The 20,000-nt window shown below is 43.8% G+C and overlaps 1 protein-coding gene across 3 annotated transcripts in view; it reads left to right on the top strand.

Annotated features, from left to right (window-relative positions):
- Window positions 1-20,000, top strand: part of KIAA0930 — a 53,576-nt gene that overhangs the window by 8,372 nt on the left and 25,204 nt on the right. The window contains exon 1 of one of the 3 annotated variants that reach the window (XM_082223241.1): window positions 17,035-17,053. The exons of the other annotated variants lie outside the window; for them this stretch is intronic. Within the exon in view, the coding sequence (XP_082079367.1) occupies window positions 17,041-17,053 (13 nt within the window). The 5' untranslated portion in view covers window positions 17,035-17,040. Of the gene's footprint in view, window positions 1-17,034; window positions 17,054-20,000 lie in introns of those variants that run through there. 3 annotated transcript variants of the gene reach the window in all.

The raw sequence follows: 20,000 nt of genomic DNA, 5'->3' as shown, positions 1-20,000 counted from the left end.
GGGCAGTTCCACCCCCCAGGTTTTTTCTGCAGTTTGTGGTATTCTGCACACCTCCTGCTCACCCCTTTGTCTGCTGATGCCTCTCTCATGTATGAATGGTGTCCTTTGAGTTACCTAAGTGTGAGCCTGGTATACTATTGGTATATGGAATTGATGTGGGAACTCTTCAATGTAGTCTGTTCCTATGTCAAACTTGTAATGGCTGAATTCAGAAAACATGTGGGACAAATGAATGGTGATATTTAAATCTCTATTATTACTGTAATGAGGAATAAAAAAATAAAATGTTAAAGCTGGCAGCTTTTTCTATCAATGTGTAGCTACAGTTTTGTAAGCAAAAGCTACCTTGCACTTTCTTCAACATCCACAGTCAGACTTTGGTAACATGCGCATTTATGTAAATGTAATAGCCTTTAATTGATGAAAAAGCAGGTCACTAAAATTCTCTATTTGATTGTTGGACCTATTAATTTGTGTGTCAAATATATTTTTGATAACCGTTGAAAAACAACGCTACTGTTGCATTTACTGAAAGAGTGTTTGGACTTCTGAAACTGTACAAGGGGAGGGAGGGGTGATCTAGGTTAATTAGTGGCTGGCAGCCTGGAAAGAGCATTGTCTTGTCTGCTTTGTTTCTTAGTCTTGCAGCTTGCTGGAAAAGAAAAAGGAATGTGAGCAGGAAGTTAATAAAGGTTTCTGCTTGCTTGTCAATTCCCCTGGTGGCAGAATTGTGGCATAAAGGCATCCTATGCCTTGTTCCAGAGTTCTGACAGGAGGACATGATTTTAACTCACTCCCCTTGCTCAGCAGACTGGATGATGTCACCACAGGTCTTGGCTGCACATTGAGGGGTTGCCCTTAACATGTGCATCCTGCTGTTGCTCAGAGCTCTAACTGCCTGTATCTTAGTATCGGTTCTTTCTCTGTTGTATTTTTCCTCGATAGCGTCGGCAAGTAGTGTCAGGCTCTGCATTCTTGTCTTTGATTTAAAGCGCAGCTTAGAAATGTGCACAATCTCTCTCTCTCTCTCTCTCTCTCTCTCTCTCTCTCTCTCTCATATCCTCTGGCACCTATAGAAAAGGACCCTTCCGACCATAAGATTTGAGTGATATCGAATGTTAGTCATGCAGTATGACTTAGTTGGATATCACACCCCTTGCTTTCAGTATGATAAGCCTTTAGGACACTACCTTCTGATCCCCACCCCATACATAATCTGCCACTTAGAGGAAGCAAACCCTGCACGCTGAGCTTAACAACAACAACATACCTCTTTAAATTCCTTATGGATGAATATTCGGCTGCCATTCACTTGGAAGTGTAGCTCTTATTTTTCAGATTGGTGTCCGTGTGTTTAATTACTGTCAGTTGTATACAGGAAGTCACAGAGGGGTGAGCAATCTGTTCTTAGTATTTAACTCCCCATTTTATTAGTAAGGAGAACTTGTGGTTTGCTTCTTCTGCTTGTGTTAATTCCCCTTAAGGAAAACAAGAGCTAAAATTTGGGGTGAACTATTCAGAAGGCCAACACATCCCAGTGAGATGTAACCCTTCATATGTTGTTTTCAGAGTTTACAATTGTTTAAATAGTGAACAGGCTTTTTTAAAAAATATGAAACTACCTTACACAGCCAGACCTTTGATCTGCCCCATTGCCTGTGGTAGTCCAAAGTCTCAGTCAGAGCCTGCCCGCCCCCGCTCTTCCATAATATCCTTTAACTAAGGATGCCAGGGGTTCTAAGCATGCGCTCTGCTTCTGTTGTGTTGTGCTGCCGTTAATGAAGGCATCCATGACAGTGCCATTTTTTGTGTGGGGACTCAGATCTCTTCCTGGCAGTAGAATGTGTTTTCTCTTCTATTAATGCAAGATGCCAGCGGTCCAAAGAAAAGCCCACATATAACTTTGGCTGCAGTTCAGTACTTTTTAAAAAAATGCAGTCAGTTCTGTGGTAGAACCTCCCTGGGCTGCATTTGGAGGAAATCCAGAATTTAAATGATCATTATTTAGATCTCACTTCTATTATTAGTGATGGAAAAGTGCTGAGTGGGGCTTCCAGGGATACCTTGTTTCAGAATTAGTAAGCCTCCATTGGGCTGCTGCCAAACCCCAACAGGCAGCTCCGCTTTAGAGGAATTGATTTAAGGGGACTGCAGAGCATTTGCAAATCCAGTTGAAGGGCATGACAGCTTTGGGTGCTCAACAGCTCTGAAGATCAATAACGGAGCCAGCCACTGAAATGTGCAAGATCGGTCATAAACATGTTCTTCTAGATGCTTTGTAAGAATATGTTTCAACACAGCAGCAGTATTCAGATGGAATATGAAACCACGGGTTACTACTGCTAAGAACTACGCTAGCAGTCCCTGGGCTCCCCTGCTCCCCATTCACCAGTTCCCCTCCAGCAATAGCCATGAAGATGGGATTGAAAGCACCTGCTTCTGTTACGATGCGCTGTGGTTTAGTGTGGCATCTGAACTCTGAATTGTGGCTAATCTAAACTATGGTTTGTAAAAAGCAGCCACCTTCATTAACTACAGCTGGAGGTTGGCTTGCTTTCACTACCCATACTTAGGATTAACCACGTTTGTGGTGTCTTAAGGTTCTGTGAAGCACAGATTCATAGAGCTGGTAAACACTGGTGTGAGTTTTCCAGAAAAAAATCATTGACCTAAACTGACCACCTTGATATATCCTATAAAAGTGCAGTTTATAAATATTTCCAGTGCATTTTTTTCTGGGGATACTCAAGGATATGTAGGACTGGCACCTCCCCCCCCCCGAAGAAAAGCACTGAGTATTTCAGTAAATAAACACATACAGTACATAAATAATAAAGTTGGTGAAGTGAACCGTGTTAATTTTATGTGCTGTGTAAATATCTTGAAATGTTTTCCCAATAGTGAAAAGTTTTTGAACTGTAATGCTTAATTGGGGACTGAATCAGTAAAATACGCTTCATGTAGCTTAAATGTCACAAAATATTGAATCCAATTCAAAGCTTTGCCTGGATTTTTTTTTTGCTGAAATACTTTTCTGCTCTTGAAAATTTCAAAAGTGTAAGCAATGTCTTAAATGTCTCAAGATATTGAAGGTATTTAACACACTAATTTTATATTTCCTCAATATTTATGCTTTTGCACCTATTATATATACAGCCAAAATGCGTCTTAAAAACTTGACTGGTATGCCCAATCTGCGGGCAAGAGGGTATCTGGTCACTCGGTTCTTTTCTGTTGCCACTTACCTTTTGCAACAGGGTTCTGCTGGCCTTTGAGCAATGAATGTCTAGTGCCACCATCCTTGCCTCTTTAAACTAACAAGTATTCCCAAGGCACTTGCCCTGTCAGGGCATGGCATGGCAGAGACAATAATGGCTTTCATGATTTGACAGAGAAAAGTGATCTAGAGTGGCTGCAATTTTGTCAAGGTGATTGCTTCAGCTCTGTATGTATCCATAACTCTCTATTCTGCAATGCTTTGTCTACCAGCTAGCTTTTAGATGCTTTCATCTTCCTAAACCCTGTTTGCTGGTCTGCTTCTGAGGCACCATCAGAGATGGTTCCCCTTTCAATGCGCATGCAGTTTGTTGAAACAGGAAGTGTGTATTAAAGCGCATTGCCAAGAAAAGTCTAAAATTAATTTTCCCGATTAGAAACTAGACATTTTCCCAATCAGAACGACAGAAACTCAACCATCTTGGTATGACATATCCTCTTTTTGTGCAAAAGTGTCACTGACAGTGACCACTATGGCGGGGTGTGTGTGTGTGTTCTGCTCTGCCACACTTTTGCCAGAGGGGGCCATTGCCAATGGAATCCAAGCAGGAGCCCAAACATGTTCTCTGCATCTGAGAAAAATTAACTTGGCGTTTTGAAAACATGGTGTTTACAAGGCAAAACAGCAGCCCCTTTTGCTCAGGAGTTCCCAGTCTAGATTTTAGATTGGGAAGGCATAAGTCAAGGAAGGAGAGAATGGCAGTTGTACATACAGCTAATCCATTTTTTGTTGTTCTGGAATAAGCTTCTGTGTGATCAAGAAGTATCTGGGCAATGAATTTATTCAATTTATTCAATTTATTCAATTATGACTTTATTCAATTGTATTAATTGTTTTGATGAGTTTGTTGCTGATGGTTGCTTTGTATGCTTTTTAAAAATACTATTATGATTACTCTGAGCCACTCTGAGCTCAACATTTGTCACTGGAAAAGCAGAATGCAAATATTAAATTAACTCAACATACATAGGGTTGGTTTCAGTTGAATATCAGTATAAATCCTTTTGATTTTACTGTTGGCCTGTTATGAGGTAGAAGGTGAAGCCTATTTCTGGTGCGTTTGTAACTGCTTGCTCTGCAAGATCTGTGAATATGTTTTTAGATTACTCCTATCCTCTTTGTTCATCTAACAATTAGGTAAAGGTAAAGGGACCCCTGACCATTAGGTCAAGTCATGGCCGACTCTGGGGTTGCGGTGCTCATCTCATTTTATTGGCCAAGGGAGCTGGCGTACAGCTTCCGGGTCATGTGGCCAGCATGACTAAGCCACTTCTGGCGAACCAGAGCAGTGCACGGAAACCCTGTTTACCTTCCTGCTGGAGTGGTACCTATTTATCTACTTGCACTTTGATGTGCTTTCGAACTGCTAGGTTGGCAGGAGCAGGGACCGAGCAACGGGAGCTCACCCCGCCGTGGGGATTTGTACAGCTGACCTGATCAGCAAGTCCTAGGCTCTGTGGTGTAACCCACAGTGCCACCCGCATCCCAATGGCATCTAACTATTAGATTTTAGCAATTCACTTTGACAGTTGAGCCTCTTGATAATCTAGTGAGATTTGTGTAAAGTGCTTATTTGAGAATGGAGCAGATGCCGGAAGGCATTGAAATAATGGGGATTTTCTCACACACACACACACACACACACACACACACACACACTGGCCCTGGGAGTCCTCATAAGGAAGCTGTACCTGGATGAAGAACTGTGAGGGAAGAGACTTCATCAGGCAAGGCCTCCTTCCACCTGCCTTGCTCCACCCTCCAGTCTCTACTTCTCAATTTGTATTGCATTATTTTATGCAGTGTGGCTTGCCGTTGTTTTATTGATTGTAGTTTAGAAATTATTTAGAGTGGGTTTCTGTTTTAATTTTTATATGCTGATATTTAATATTATATATTAAAATAATATATATTATTTTATACTATTCTAATGATTGTTGAATGTTATTTTATTTTATGTAGGTTGCTTATTTTAAAGTTATGATTTATTATCACATTTTTGTATTGCATTAGATTGTTATAAGGTGTACATTTTTTGTTTCTTCAGCTTCTATTCTTGGGTATTGTAAGACAGAAAGACGGTATACAAATTAAAAGTGATGATGATGATGAGCAGGCAGTGGCAATTAAAGAGAACTGGAAACAGTTTGAAGAAGGTACAGAGTTCTGATCACTGCACCTCAAAACAGATAGTGTAGACCTATGACTATGATTCTATGACACAGAGTGTTTTCTTCTTCAGAGCACTGGAATTCATGGTCATCTGATTAACCAACTTGGCAGGAAGTTCAGGACAGACAAAAGGAATAGCCTCAGTTTATGAACTTCTATGCCTCAAACAGCGGTTCTCAACCTGTGGGTCCCCAGATGTTGTTGGACTACAACTCCCATCATCCCTGAGCTCTGGCCTTGCTAGCTAGGGGTGAGGGGAGTTGTAGTTCGACAACATCTGGGGACCCACAGGTTGAGAAAGACTGCTTAGAACAGTGTTTCCCAACCGGTGTTCCGCGGCACACTAGTGTGCCGCGAGACGTTGCCTGGTGTGCCGTGGGAGGGAGGCGGGCGAGTCGGGCGGCGAGAGGCGGGGCGGCGGCGGCGAGGAGAGGCCGCCCAGCGCGGGGCTCTCGCCGTCTGCCTGCCTGACTGCGTGCGTGGCGCTGACGTCACGGGGCTGTAACGTGCCCCACATAGGCACACGCGGGGCGGTGAGCGAGCTCCCTCCCACATCCCATCGCCGCTCGCTTCGGCCGGCCTACTGGGCTGTCGCAGGCGGAAGGCCTGCGCATGCGCGAGGTTTTCGCGCCTTCGGGATTCCCTTCACGCCTTCCTCCTCCCGGGTCCTTGAGAGCGCGGGAAGCGGCAGCGCGAGACCGGCGTTGAGCCTGGTAGGTATTGCGCTTGCCAAGGCAGTCATTTGGGAAATGAAAACTTGCAAAGCAAGCAACCAGTTCAATCTGAAGTACGTGTATGCTTAATATCCTGTATCTGAAACCTGTTCTGCCCCTCCCCCACACTTGGTGCCATTTTCATCTACACATGCAGCAGAGTAAGTTGACCCAGAATAGTACCAATTCAGATGGCAGATGGGAGAATGACAGTGCTGAATGCTTTCCCATGTAGAACAGTCCCTGCAAATAAAAACCTAGCATATTTGGAAGAGGGATGCTAGCCTAACCATTACCTTCTATGCTGTTACTATTTTTTTTTTTTTTTTTTTACATAAGTAAAAAGTGACCTTTCCCCATCTGGCATGGTGGTGTGCCTCGAGACTTTTTTTCATGAAACAAAAGGTTGGGAAACACTGGCTTAGAAGATGACTAGGTTTGATGGCTTTAAAGGGAAATTAGACAAATTTATTAGACAAAAGTCGGTCATTGGCTATTAGCCGTGTTTGATGGTGGCTGTATGCAGCTTCCAGGTTTCAGAGATGATCTGCCACTCCATTTCACTTGCCAGGGGGAAGAGCAACAGGCCCTTGTTCTGCCCCTCCCAGAGGCATTTGGTGGGTCACTGTGGAAAAGGGGGGTCTTGAGCTAGAGGGAGCTTTGTTCCAGCCCAGCAGGGCTCTTTTTATATTTTAATATTCTTCTCACCATTTTTATTGTATGTATTTGGCTTGACAACCATATGTCAGGAGTGCTCTGATGGTGTTTCCTGCTTGGCAGGGGGTTGGACTCGATGGCCCTTGTGGTCTCTTCCAACTCTAGGATTCTATGATTCTATTTAAATGGCTATCATGCCCCATCTGGCAAACAGCTGTCTAAAACAAAAACATGTGAGATATAACTGGAGAAAAATAGTTGTGGAGGGTTGACGTGACCTCTGCTGGAAGTGTGTAGAATTTTAGATTATGGAAGAAGGGATTACTGCCTCCTTTCCCACTTTCAGTTCTGGCCTAGTTTTCCCTTGTGTCTGGGTTGTATTGCCTCAGGCCAAGGTAGTGTAGAATGGGTTTTAAAGTCATTTTTGTAAAATAATTATGATCCAACTAGATATTGTCTGTTCTAACTGAAATGACAATCTTTCTCTCCACCCCCCACCCCAGTCAAGCAGTTTAGGATCTAAACTACAGCTTGTAGATCCAGTGGTGTCCCCCCCCCGGCTTGATTTATTTATTTATTTATTTATTTAAAATGTTTACATCCAAACCCCTCATGACTATATTAAAAGCCAAAACCACAATATAAAACCTAAAGCAAAACAAACAAGACCTTATATCATGGATATACAGTCCAAATGGCAGCAGGAACAGATTAAGTGCATAGACCTCCCGCCTCCTGCCCAAAGGTCTGGCTATTCAGATGATGATATTGGTGACAAGCAGTAGCTTCAGCTAGTGAGACAAATCAGAACTGGCCATGATAATTCTCGCGCTAGATCCATTCACACTGGATTACTGTGGATTCTCTATAGGTGTGCTAAGAGGGAGATGCAGTTTCTGGTGAATGGAAATTATTTCCCCATCCTTGAACAAGGCACTCTCCTCTTCCTCGTCAGCCAAGGGACGGTTGGGAGTGGACCCCCTTGCGAAGAAGAAACCGGAGCCCACTATATGCCCCCAGCAGTTCCTGTGAAGGCGTGGCCTGCCCTGCCCTGCCACACACCTGATGTCATATATGATGTTGTGTATGAAGTCAGGTGTATGGCAGGTGGGTGTGACTTCCCTCAACAACCTCTTGGGCCAAGGTTTGATCAAGAACCAGAGGTGCCTTGCCCTTGCAGTCGCCTTTTAAAGATGCTTTGGAAATTGCTGCTGTTGCAAAATGTCTCTGAGTGGAGCTGGAGATCAAGGAATATTCAGTAGTTCATCCGATGCTACCTCAAACTGGTTGGCTGTCCTTTTCCAGGCTCAGTTTAAAGTGCTTTCAAAGTTATGCTAACCTTTTAAAATCCCTGAATGATCCACAGCTAGGACAGCTTCTGAGTCCTCTTTCCACACATGAAGCTGACTGATTTCTAAGCTTAGTTTCAGAGGCCCTGCTCTTTGGCACCCTCAGAGAGACCACAGGCAGCTACAGAGCCTTTGGGCTGTGGCCCCAGCATTCTGCAATTCCTTCCCCGAGAAGATGTGTTGGACTCCTGCTCTTCTTGTTTTCAGCTGAGCTTTAAAAACTCTCCCAATTAAAGCAAGCTTTTAATCTTTAGCCATTTTGTGTTGGTCTGCTGCTGCTTTTTATTGCTTTTTCCTTTGTAATTGCATGTACTAAATGTAGTGATTATTTTAACATTATTTGGGTCTTGTAAGATGCTGTGGATATAATTGTTTATAGAAAAGTGGGATACGAATTGAATAAATAAAATAGGCAATGATTTTCCTTTTTCGTTCATCAGATGGTTTCTAAGCAGTGCAGGCTCTGCCTTAGGCATCCCTTTAAATGATTCTCTTTGTATCTCAGCATTTTAATCTTATAACCAAAGATTTTGAGCAAACCTGTAATTAAGAGTACAAAGGCTTCTGGTTGAGAAAGAGATTCAGCATGCTGGATGCTCTTTAATTGGAAATATTCTTAATTGCTTTGAGATGGAAAGCAAGGAAATAAGAGGTGTACTGGTATACTAAGCTAAGCAAGATTTAGCTGAGCAACTTCTCTGGACCAGGAATCAAGGTTAAGCTCTCTCTCTCTGCTCACTAACCACAGGCTCTTGCCAAGATTAGCTTATGGTTACTGAGAAGAGAGAGCTTGACCCAGAGCCCTAGATATGGGGGAGGAGGGGCTAGCCAGGATTTTTGCCCCAGGTGGGTGAAGCCTCCAGAGGCGCATCATTGAGGGTCCCAGCCTGTGTGTGTGTACGCAAAATGCACGTGGCTGTGCCAAACTGGGTCTTTCACCTATGAGAAATAAAGCCTAGTTTTGTCCCCGGCTTAACCACACTGGACAACATCACTGAACCAAACCTTGGCTTCTCTCAGTGCATTGCAGCAGTGAAAGCTACCAGGGAGGGGCACTGTGTCTGGGAGCTCACACAGTCTCATCAGGCCAAGTTTTGGCTTAGTCCGCCTTGCAAACCAGACCAGTACGGTATTTTAGATTACACTGGGAACAAAGAAATAGTTCAGCTTTACTTTATCTTCCTTATGGAGCAGATTCAATGGATTGTGGACATTTTAAGGTTGGCATTTTAAAGAGTGTTGTATAGCATTTAATTGGTGGGTGAAATTAAACTGTTTCCAGGAAGCTGTAGAAAGTAAAAGAAAGATGCCTAGATGAGTGACTTCCTATCTTTCCCCTTTTTCTTTCACCACTTACCTTAGATGGGAGATTGAAAGGGGAAAAGTTCTAAATGTATTTGGGGTGAGAGCAGCTCCTGAAACTTACTCCCTCCCCATGGGTGCCAACTTGAATAAAATATGGGGGCAGGTAAGCCCCACCCTGCATTATCAATCCCAAGATGTAGTGCATACACACCATCTGAATGGTAATGTCCCTCAACTTTGAGGGACCCAGCCCCCTCAAATATTTTATTGGGGGGCTAAAGAGACCTTGGTCCCTAAGAGTTGGCTCCTATTCATGCCCTCCCCTTAGATTATAAGGGGTTTATAAATGAACCTTTATCTGCTGAAGAACCTCTGCATGTTGCAAAGGATTCTGGGCAGTGCTCTTGATTGCAGGCAGCTCATGCTGGGGCTTCATTGCTGCAGTGTATAAACAGAGCGTAAACATGGCCATCGCTCCTGTTCTGCACTGCAGAAGCAGATTGGTGGTAGTGGTTTACCTGTTGCTGCACCACTACTGACCTATTTGTGTTTTCCATGCTTTGAGCATGGTACCTGTTAAGTGTTGTGGGAATTTTCTTTAGTTTGTTTGGGAGGAGTGGGTATGTTGTGGCGCAGGTGTTTTCAATTGTGTCCCTCTCTAGGTGTACCCATTGTTTTGTCTCATCTTCTAGTATATATGGGATTATATGGCGTATTTGGTTGGCATTGTAATATGCTTCTATGTTGGGGATTCCCCATCCTCCTTCTGAGGTGGGGAGGTGCAGGTATTTGGGGCTTATTCTTGGTTTTTTATGTGAGAAGATGAAAGAGTGTAGTTTTCTCTGCCAACTGCGAAGTTGGGTTGAGGGTATCCAGATTGGGAGGGTTTGGAATAGGTAGGTTAGTTTTGGGAGTGTGATCATTTTGATCAGGGCTATTTTGTCTGAGAGAGTGAAGTTCATGTTATTCCATCTCTTTAGGTCTTTGTTAATTTGTCGCCACAGGGGCTTGTAGTTGTGGAGGTACAATTTATTGAGGTTTCTGGTTATTTGTACCCCTAGGTATCTGAACTTGGTGTGGCAAAGTTTTATTTTGGTGACCTTCGTGAGTTCTTTTTGGGTGTGAGGAGGGGTGTTGAAGCACATAGCTTCTGACTTTGTAAAATTTACCTGTAGGCCCGACACCATTGCAAACGTGTTGAGTTCTCTGATTAGGGAGGTTGCTGTGCTTATGGGGTCTGGTGTTGTGACATTAGGTCATGTGCAAAGAGCCCTAATTTATAGGTTCTGCCTGGGTAACCGGGTTCGCGTCTCCGCTCCTCCACATGCAGCTGCTGGGTGACCTTGGGCCAGTCACACTTCTTTGAAGTCTCTCAGCCCCACTCACCTCACAGGGTGTTTGTTGTGGGGGAGGAAGGGAAAGGAGAATGTGAGCCGCTTTGAGACTCCTGAAGGGGAGTGAAAGGCGGGATATCAAATCCAAACTCTTCTTCTTCTTCTTCTCTTCTTTTATTTCCACTCCCTTGATGTCTGTGGCTGCTCGGATGCGGATTGCTAGGGATTCCAGAGCCAGGATAAATAAGAAGGGAGACAGTGGGCATCCTTATTTCGTGCCTCTTTGGATAGCTATAGTGTTAGAATCCATATTGTTAGTTCTGCATTTTGCTGAGGCTTGGGAGTATATTTGTTTGAGGATTTGTAGGAAATTGGGGCCAAATTTCATGTTAGTTAGTACTGCTAGTATGTATTTCCACTCCAAGCAATCAAAGGCTTTAAGGATGTCTAGGGTTTGAGGATGTCTAGGGTTGTGTTACCATGGTGTTTTGCATATGGTTGCCTCGTATGCCTGACGAAAGAGTCTGCACCTCTATTTCAGGAGTGCCTGTGCTGCTTTAAATGCTGCCTAGGTTTCCTGGCCCGTTCTTGAAATGTGAATTCTGTGCTGTGGATTTCTTGCACATCTCTCACTCTGCCCTAAGGCTGCCCTGGATTTTCTTATTTTAAGCCTTGTCAGTTAGTATCTTTAGACACTAAGGGAGATGCTGGAGGGGAGTTGCCTCAGCATCTCTCTCCACAGAGGACAAAGGCAAAAGAGGGTTCTGGGAGCCAGGAGCCTGTGGTCTATACTGGAGGGTGGGTCAGACTTGGGCAGGAGCAGGCCTGGGTTCAAATATCTGCTCAGCCGAGAAGGAGACTTGAGTGATGTTTGTTCTCTCCCCCCCCCTGCCAACCCAGTTGGGGAGAGCGTTCACCCTATATGCACAGCCCATAATTCCTTGGAGAAAGGGCAGGATACAGTTGTGATTACGTGTAACCTGATCCACCTGCCTATCATGTTAGAAATCTGAACCACTTGCAGTTCCCATCACTCCCTTTGGAAAAGGAGGTGGAGCTGGAAAACATGCACAAAGGGGAAAGGGGACTGAAGCACATTCTCTCTTGAAGAAAGAGTAGAACAACTAGGGCTTTTAGTTTAGGAAAAAAAGAGCATAGGAGGACAAGATAGAGGCATATAAAATGATGTGTGGTGTGGAGAAAGTAGATAGAAGTTTCTCTCCCTCTCTCAGAAAACCAGGGTGATCCAGTGAAATTGGCTGGCAAGAAATAAATTTCATTGCAGCTGCATGTTTGGTATATAAAGTGTGTATATATTTTGTATATATACACAAATGTGTTATCTTTGACAGTAAAGGGTTAACTCTTGGCCGTGTGCGTTCCTTGTCTGGGGTGCACCCTTGGCACTCAGGGTATGGTCAGGGCCAGGCAGGTCCAACTGCAAGTAGCCTGAGATCTACCACCCAATATCAAAAACTGGCAGTGACCTACCACTCTCTCCCATTGTCATTCTTCAACTTCAACTTATTATATTTGGCTGAGCTTATGATAAAAATAATAACAAATGATTGTCGCTTCCATAAAACCTGTAAAGTTCATCATAAATCAATATATTTGTAAAAAACAAATACTTTGTATACTTGTAATAACATAAGGAAATAGCATTGAGAACAGGGTCCTACACAATCAGAACACGATGCACGGATTGTTGTTCACAAAAGCTCATGCCATAAAAAATGTGTTAAGTCTTTAAAGCACCCCAGGACTCTGGCTGTTTTTCAAATGAGTTAGGGACGCATGTCAACCACCACGGTTTCCTCCATAGTTCGAAACAGAAACTGGGTAAACTCAACTGCCGAGTTGACAGCCTTCGAGCACCACCTTAAGAACTGGATGAAACCTGTAGAAGCCCTTTCCCCTGGATCCAACCCACCCATTCCTTTCGAGTTATCCTAAACCAGCCCTTTCTCTCTCTGAGGAGCCAGCGCACAGGGCTGCACACCCACACCCCGCCCTGCATGGGCAGGATGGCAGCAGCCAGGAAGGATCCCCTCTCCCTTGCGTGTGTTTACTCGGGAGTAAGCCTCACCGCGCTCAGTGAGAGAGCTCCTCGGTTTACAACGGGAAGGGGGGGGGGCAAGGTAGTCCTCTCCTCAAGGGCTGGATCCTGGAATGTCCAGCGCTCTCTCTCTCTCTCTCTCTCTCCCCAAACCAGCCCTTTCTCTCAAGGAGCCAGCATGCAGGCCTTCTCTCTCTTGCCCAGCCTCTCTGTCTGCGTACGCCTCCGTCCGCTTGCTTCTTCTCCTTCAGAGATAAAGAGGGAGAGAGAGAAGCCCAGTGTGCTGGCTCCTCAGAGAAAGGGCTGCTTGGGGAGAGAGATCAATTGACAGAAATTGACGAGAAGCAATCACATGATCTACAAGTCGATCCCAATCGACCTGTTGGACAGTGCTGGTCTAGGCAAGGCAGGGCTGGGTTGGCCCGTGTGGCATGAACCATTAACGTTTTCTGCCCTTTGTGTGTGTTTCCATAGGGGCGTTTAAAAACACAAGAACTAATGTTGTTGCTTCTAACCCATGGTATGTTGCCCGGTTTTACTTCCTGTAAATAAATGCTACAATTACAACAACAACAAAGTCATTGCTAACTTTGTGGAGCAAACACAGGGATATTGGTCTAAGGTTACCAGCTTTTTTTCAATGAATTCGGGGACGCCTTTCAACTTCAGTAGGAATGATAGGATTTTGTCAGGGGATTGATTTGTAAATCCGGGGACTGTGCCCGGGAAAGGAGGACGTCTGCCAACCTTATATTGGTCTGTGCCGCAGAGCAAGCGACCTACTTGTAGTAAGTACCTGTCGGTAGCATGGAGCTGTCCCCAGTCAAGATTCTGAGAGCGGTTATTGCTTGTTCCTAAACGTAGTTCTTTCCAAGAACATACATATAGTATGTGAGTTCGCATGTATAGACACAATAGCAGATGTGTATGATACCTAGATGATAAATGTATACATGGCTTTGGTTTTAATTCTTTGTTTGGCATTTTGCTGTTCTTATTCCTGCTGAGCATGTATTTGAGCAAGGCACTCAGAGGAGCATAGATAACTTCAGCCCATGTGTAGCGGTCAAAAATTTAGAGTTGGATTCCTCCTCTGCAGCAATTGAATTCACAGTCTTTGACTCCATTGTCCCACTTTTCTGCCTGGCAGCTTCTTCGTTGTATGAGTAACGAGTTTGGCGTGAGGTGTAGGAGTGTGTTTGCCAGTGACTCATACACTGCAGACGGGCAAAAATTGGGTTGGCATGTGAAGCAGTGAAGAAATAGAGCAGGTCAGTCCATTGAAAGGGCATTGGGATCTGGCAGCCGAGTGAAAACATGCGGTGTGGGAGCCTCTTCTGAACTGAAAGACAGTCACAGGCCTATTTGTCTTCTTAAGGGCTGCTGTTTAATGAGATAATGAGGCATTTCTTGAATTACTGTTCTCCTACGAATGCACGTGTGCATTTTAAACTCACATTTACAAATTTGTCTCAGATTTATTTAATGTGTTACTTTGAGCAGCATCTTTGGGCTGGGTAGAATATCCTGGTTTGATTTTCAGGCTAGAAAGGGTTCTCTCTCTGACCTGGGGGAGAGGGAGGGAGTAAAACAACTCTTCCCCATAGCATTTAATTATGAGAATATTCAACTTTTCCCCAAAATGTTTGCTGCTGCTGTTTTCCTGGGGTTGCTTCATTGCCACTCCCACTTCTTCCAGCTGGTTTCCTTTTTTTCTGGATCACTAACAGGTACACTTGGCCAACTGGGGATCATGAAGCAAATGCTGTCTACATAGCCCATGACGATGTTACTGTGGCAAAGGAATTTGGAGAAAAAGAGACAACGTGGAATCATAGAGCCATAGAATTGTAGCGTTGGAAGGGAGCCTGATGGTCATTTAGTCCAGCCCCCTTCACTGCAGGAATCTCAAGGTGACAGGTGGCCGTCCAGCCTCTGCTTGGAAACCTCCAGTGGAGAGTCCACAACCTTCTGAGGCAGCCTGCTCCCCTGTTAAACATTAGTGGGGCAATGCAACTTGTTTGTGATATTTCCTAAGATCCGTGGGTTCTTTCAGCTCAGCCTGTGTGTCAATAAGAGGATCAAGAATAAACTCGGTAGTAGTGGATTGCTTAATCTGATATTTTCATTATAATCTTTTATGCTTTTTTCCTGTAAATGCTAAAGGGTTTAGCAATTTGAGGTTTATAAGTTCATTCCAAACCCTTGAGCCTACAAACACTTTTGATGTGTGCAGGAAATCTGGGGCTGGGTGTTTCTTAATATGTTTAGCTGAATAAGGATAATACCAGAGTATACAGCTTCTGGTAAGCATGGGTTTCACCTAGTGCTGTGCCAATGTTTTCTCACTGGAGTTCTCAACCCTCCCCCCACCAAAAAAACAACCCCGTTTGTTCGTGAGTAACTAACTGTTTGGGAGGGAAGGAAAGTCACATGAGTAGAATGTGTCCTTTTATTTAAAATGCATCGCTGGGTTATTTGTGGGGCATAGGAATTCGTTCATCCCCCCCCCCAATATAGTCCAGCCCACCACATGGTCTGAGGGACAGTAGACCGGCCCATGGCTGAAAAAGTTTGCTGACCCCTGGGCTAGATTCTCTGGACTCAGTTTCTCCAGGGGAAGGAGGAAGGTCTCAATGCAGGTAGCTAAAATGGAGAGAACAAGCTATTTTTACCTCACAATAATATTTGCTATTAACACGCTCCACCCTCAAGGTGCTGTGTGGTTTGTGTGTCCCAATCACACCCTGCCAGGCTCCGTCTTCTAACTAGGTATCCTCCTCTAGCTTCCAAGCTCCTCCTCCTCCTAAATTTTCCACTAAGATCAGTTACAGTGCCCGACTCATTCCTTTTCAAGCACCATTGAAGTAAATGGGGAAGAAGCAAGTCTGAAGCCCTGTCACTTTGAAAGGAAACCTCGTGGAATGAACTTGTAGTGGGATACTTGCAAGTAAGCGTGCCTAGGGCTGGCATGCACCTTTCCCATATAAACAGTTGCTGGACTGATACAGCTCTTATCTGTGGCTTCTAGAAGCTATCAGCATGTGACTGGCCAGCTAAACCAGGTGAGCCTTGGTAGATTTCCCCTGCGTGCAAAGACAGGCTCCAGCGGATTTAGTGGACATGACCAGTAATGAGTCCAGTGGTCAAGAAGGCGGTTACTGAACATGCTGTAGAGCGCAGTGAGGGGCAGGTGAGGCTCATCTACCTGGGAAGGTACCCATCTAGGAGAAGGAAAACTTTGGTCCTAAACCTCCAATGCCTTGAAGGATATCTTTGTAAACCCTACACAAATTCAGAGTGTAGTACCTAAGATGTTTGGATGGTGTCTTGTACAGTTTCCTCCGGCAACTCAGCAGCCAAGCTGGTGCCTAGCATATTGCTCTGCTTTCCTTTGGACCACAGGAGTGAAGCTGAGAGGGGGATGTTGGTGGACGGGCAGCCCAGGACCCCCAGACACATGGCCCAGGCTTGTGCACCATGGATGTTGCTAATGTACCCGTAGAGGCACACTCTATTGTCTCATGAGGCAGACAGATGCCAACATCATGAAGGGCTTGGTACATAGTGCCCATGTGCATAGTCTTGCAGATCCTGTACAATGAATGTTCATAGCGTAGAGCAGGCAGGGAGGAGAATTCCACAATTTGTAAATGTTCAGGGGAATATGTGTGTTCAGATTGGTGTGAGAAAATGAATACCACAATTACACAAGAGTATCTCTGTTTTCAAGTGTGAAATTTTGGAGGGTTTTATATGAGATGAGTGGCGCTTAACTGCCTTGCCTAACCTACATATCTGTTGGTCTGCTCTCTTATGCTTCAGTTCACTTAACTGGTCTATTACATCCTTGAAGCTAATGTGAATGTACAAATAATTGCTTGCCATGGTTCATGGAGTATCACAGCAATGCCCTGAAGAGGTTAAACTGGGAGTTCAACAGAGATACTAGAGCCCAAGTAAAAATTGCTGCTGAGTTCTTCCGTGCCTGCATCTGCCCATTTTTAACACATCTCCTGCCTCCTTTATACTGGACAATCTGCATAAATAAAGCTTCTCTCTCTGAAACATTCTTTCAAGGGAGGAGAGTCCACCACCTTCCGAGGAAAACATAGAAACTGGCCACAGAAGCTCTATGGCTGTATTAAACTTGTTTTATATACACTGGCTCAGGATGCTTGACATGGGTAAGAAACTACTAATTAGGTATTAGTTAAGTAGAAGAGTATTAATAAAGTACACACAGGCTGCAAACTTCAAAGCCTCTGCCACCACTGGCCACAACAACTCTGTCTTCAGTTGATGCAAGCCATTCATAATCCACTGGCTCAAACACCAAGACGTTATAGAAGGTTTATGGGCCTTTCCAGCTGTTAGTATCCAAGACACAGGGCCCTGTGGGTCTGCATGCTACAGATGGAAAGGAGTTTGGCCAGCACAGATTGTACTGGGTCAGCTGTTTGGACATTGTGTTTGTATAAGATCGATACGTGAATAGCACAATGTGAGTGTAGAGAGAATAAATTAATGGAATTGAACGCAAAAGCTGTTGCACATAAGACACCACGACCAACACATTTACAAACTCTTGTTCTGATCAGCTATTGAGACAACATAAGCAAAACATTCCAAATGTTTGAAATGTGTTACGTAAGTATTGTGCTGTTAACAAAGCCGTATTCTAGAGAGCCAACACATTTCCTTCCCTTCGCATTTCTCTGGAGAACCTTTACTGGTCATCCTCCAACATGCATGTAACATCCAGTCAATTCTGTAGGTAACGGTGAGTAGAATAAAGAGCAGTTTGTAGCAATGCCCAAAATAACTTCCCACACTGACTTCTGTTGCCGGTGCCAGGAAACCAAAGAGATTTTTCAAAAGGTTGTTTGGGGTTCGATGCTCATTACTTTACAAGTTATCAGAATTCTTTAACGTAACACTCTGTGGAGAGTTAATAACTTCGGAAGAGACTGGAAACACTTTAAATTGTATTGGAATAATGGAATAGAATGTTGGTAATCTTTTTCCTTTATTGAAAATCAGCTTGGCAATTTCCATTGTGTACAAGCAGAAAAGCACAGTTTCCCCTCTTACTGTGCTTCTGTTTCTTGTTCATAGTGATTGATGTTTAGTGTAATATTTGTCTTAAAGCTGCCTGAGACCCTGGCTGGGAAGGGGAGATTCTTTCATGGTATATGAGAGAGAGCTGAAGCAGTGTTGTAGTTTAAAGACAGTGTTACAAATCAAGAATGAGTGGAGTTCAAATCTCGCCTCTGCCCTGAACTCTCCAGGAAGTCTTTTGAGAGCCTCGGCTCAGCTAGAGAGGGAAGAATGTGTTGCCTTTGGTTTTTCCCAATTTCTCATTTTTACAGTGTTGAGTGCCCTTCACTCTCATTTCTGCATAAAGTGTATGCACATTTCTCCTAAAAGACACATTTTAGAAACACAATTGGCTAATACAGTACAGTATTTTTACAAGCCACTGTCTCTAGTATACAGTGGTACCTCTGGTTACATACTTAATTCGTTCTGGAAGTCTGTTCTTAACCTGAAACTGTTCTTAACCTGAAGCACCACTTTATCTAATGGGGCCTACTGCTGCTGCCGCGCCACTGCTGTGCAATTTCTGTTCTCATCCTGAAGCAAAGTTCTTAACCCGAGGTACAATTTCTGAGTTAGCAGAGTCTGTAACCTGAAGCGTCTGTAACCCGAGGTACCACTGTAATGGGTTTTTGCACAGTAACTGCACTTATATACACATCTTTGTACACACTTTTATTGGCATTACAAAATACAGAGAAGTGCAAATTCCAAAGGACAGCTATGCTTCGGTCACAGATGGGTTCAGGAAATGTAATTTGGGTGGGTTCACATTAAAACCTGAAGCAAAATTAATTTCTCCTCTAGATTTATCTCCAGTACATGCAGAGACACACAAATAATGTAGGGATAACCAATACTGAACTGTGGGGTTGTTGTAAAGATTACAACAAGATAATACATGTGGAGAGGAAATAACTGGATAATAAACCTTTTAATTTTTATTTATTTATTTTGTTTATTAAATTTGTGTACCGCCCTATACCCACAGGTCTCAGGGTGGTTACAACATAAAATCACAATATAAAAACACAAAATACATAATAAAAACAAAAACAACTACAATCCAATACGACGCCCCCCAAACCCCACATTTTAAAAGGACATTGGATGTTGCTTAGCCAAAGGCCTGGTGAAAGAAGGAGGCTTTTACCTGGCGCCTAAAGGTGTATAATGAAGGCGCCAGTCAAGCCTCCTTGGGGACAGCATTTCACAAACAGGGAACAACCTCACATTGTAAGAATTTGTACAAAGTAAGGATGGATAAGTCAGTGCTTGTAGCAAACTCCTTTATCCGTATGGTGGCTGCATTTACTAGGATGCACTTTTCTTTTCTGATGTATTGTGACATTATGAACATGAGCCATGTAGCACGTGGAAGTTAAATCCACAACCTTTTCATCATATTCCGTCACCCTGAACTGATAAATGCACCTGGATAAGAAGAATTGTCAGAAGCCATGCCTTCAGATCTCTAGGCAGAAGTCTCATACAGTACACAGACATTGATAACATTGCACAGTACCTCAGCCAAGCCACTCATTAGCACAGAATACAATAACAGCAGTGTTTATCTAGAGGTGATTATATGGAAATAAATATCTGTTTCTATACACAGAAGACAGTTGTGAGTAGGTGGCTTGCTCCTTCATGTACCTTCTGTCTCTAAAACACTCCACAGAATTTGCCAAACTCTCAGTCATAGAAAAGTTTATCTGACACTGGCTGAGACTAAGTCACAATACTAAGTCACAGTTTCATCATTATTAGAACTATCAGCGGTGAGTCTCAGGAGAGTTTTTCATCCGAAATCATGATTTGATCCTCATTTGTCTGAACCAGCCACAGTTGGAGTAAGCTACAATTTCTCTAAATGATGGTAGACGACAGTGCTTTTTGCTAAAAAAAAATTAGGCAAAAATTGTGTGTCGTCTTCTACGCGGATGGTGAATGCAGATGGGGGAACGTGCGATTAATGGCAGCAGCAAGCAGGAGATTGGCAGCGGTGGTTGGGCGGGTGATTGGTGGCTGCAG

Source organism: Podarcis vaucheri, assembly GCF_965113315.1.
Source record: "Podarcis vaucheri genome assembly, chromosome: 5".
Lineage (NCBI taxonomy): Eukaryota > Metazoa > Chordata > Lepidosauria > Squamata > Lacertidae > Podarcis > Podarcis vaucheri.
This window is presented reverse-complemented; position numbering and strand designations above follow the sequence as displayed.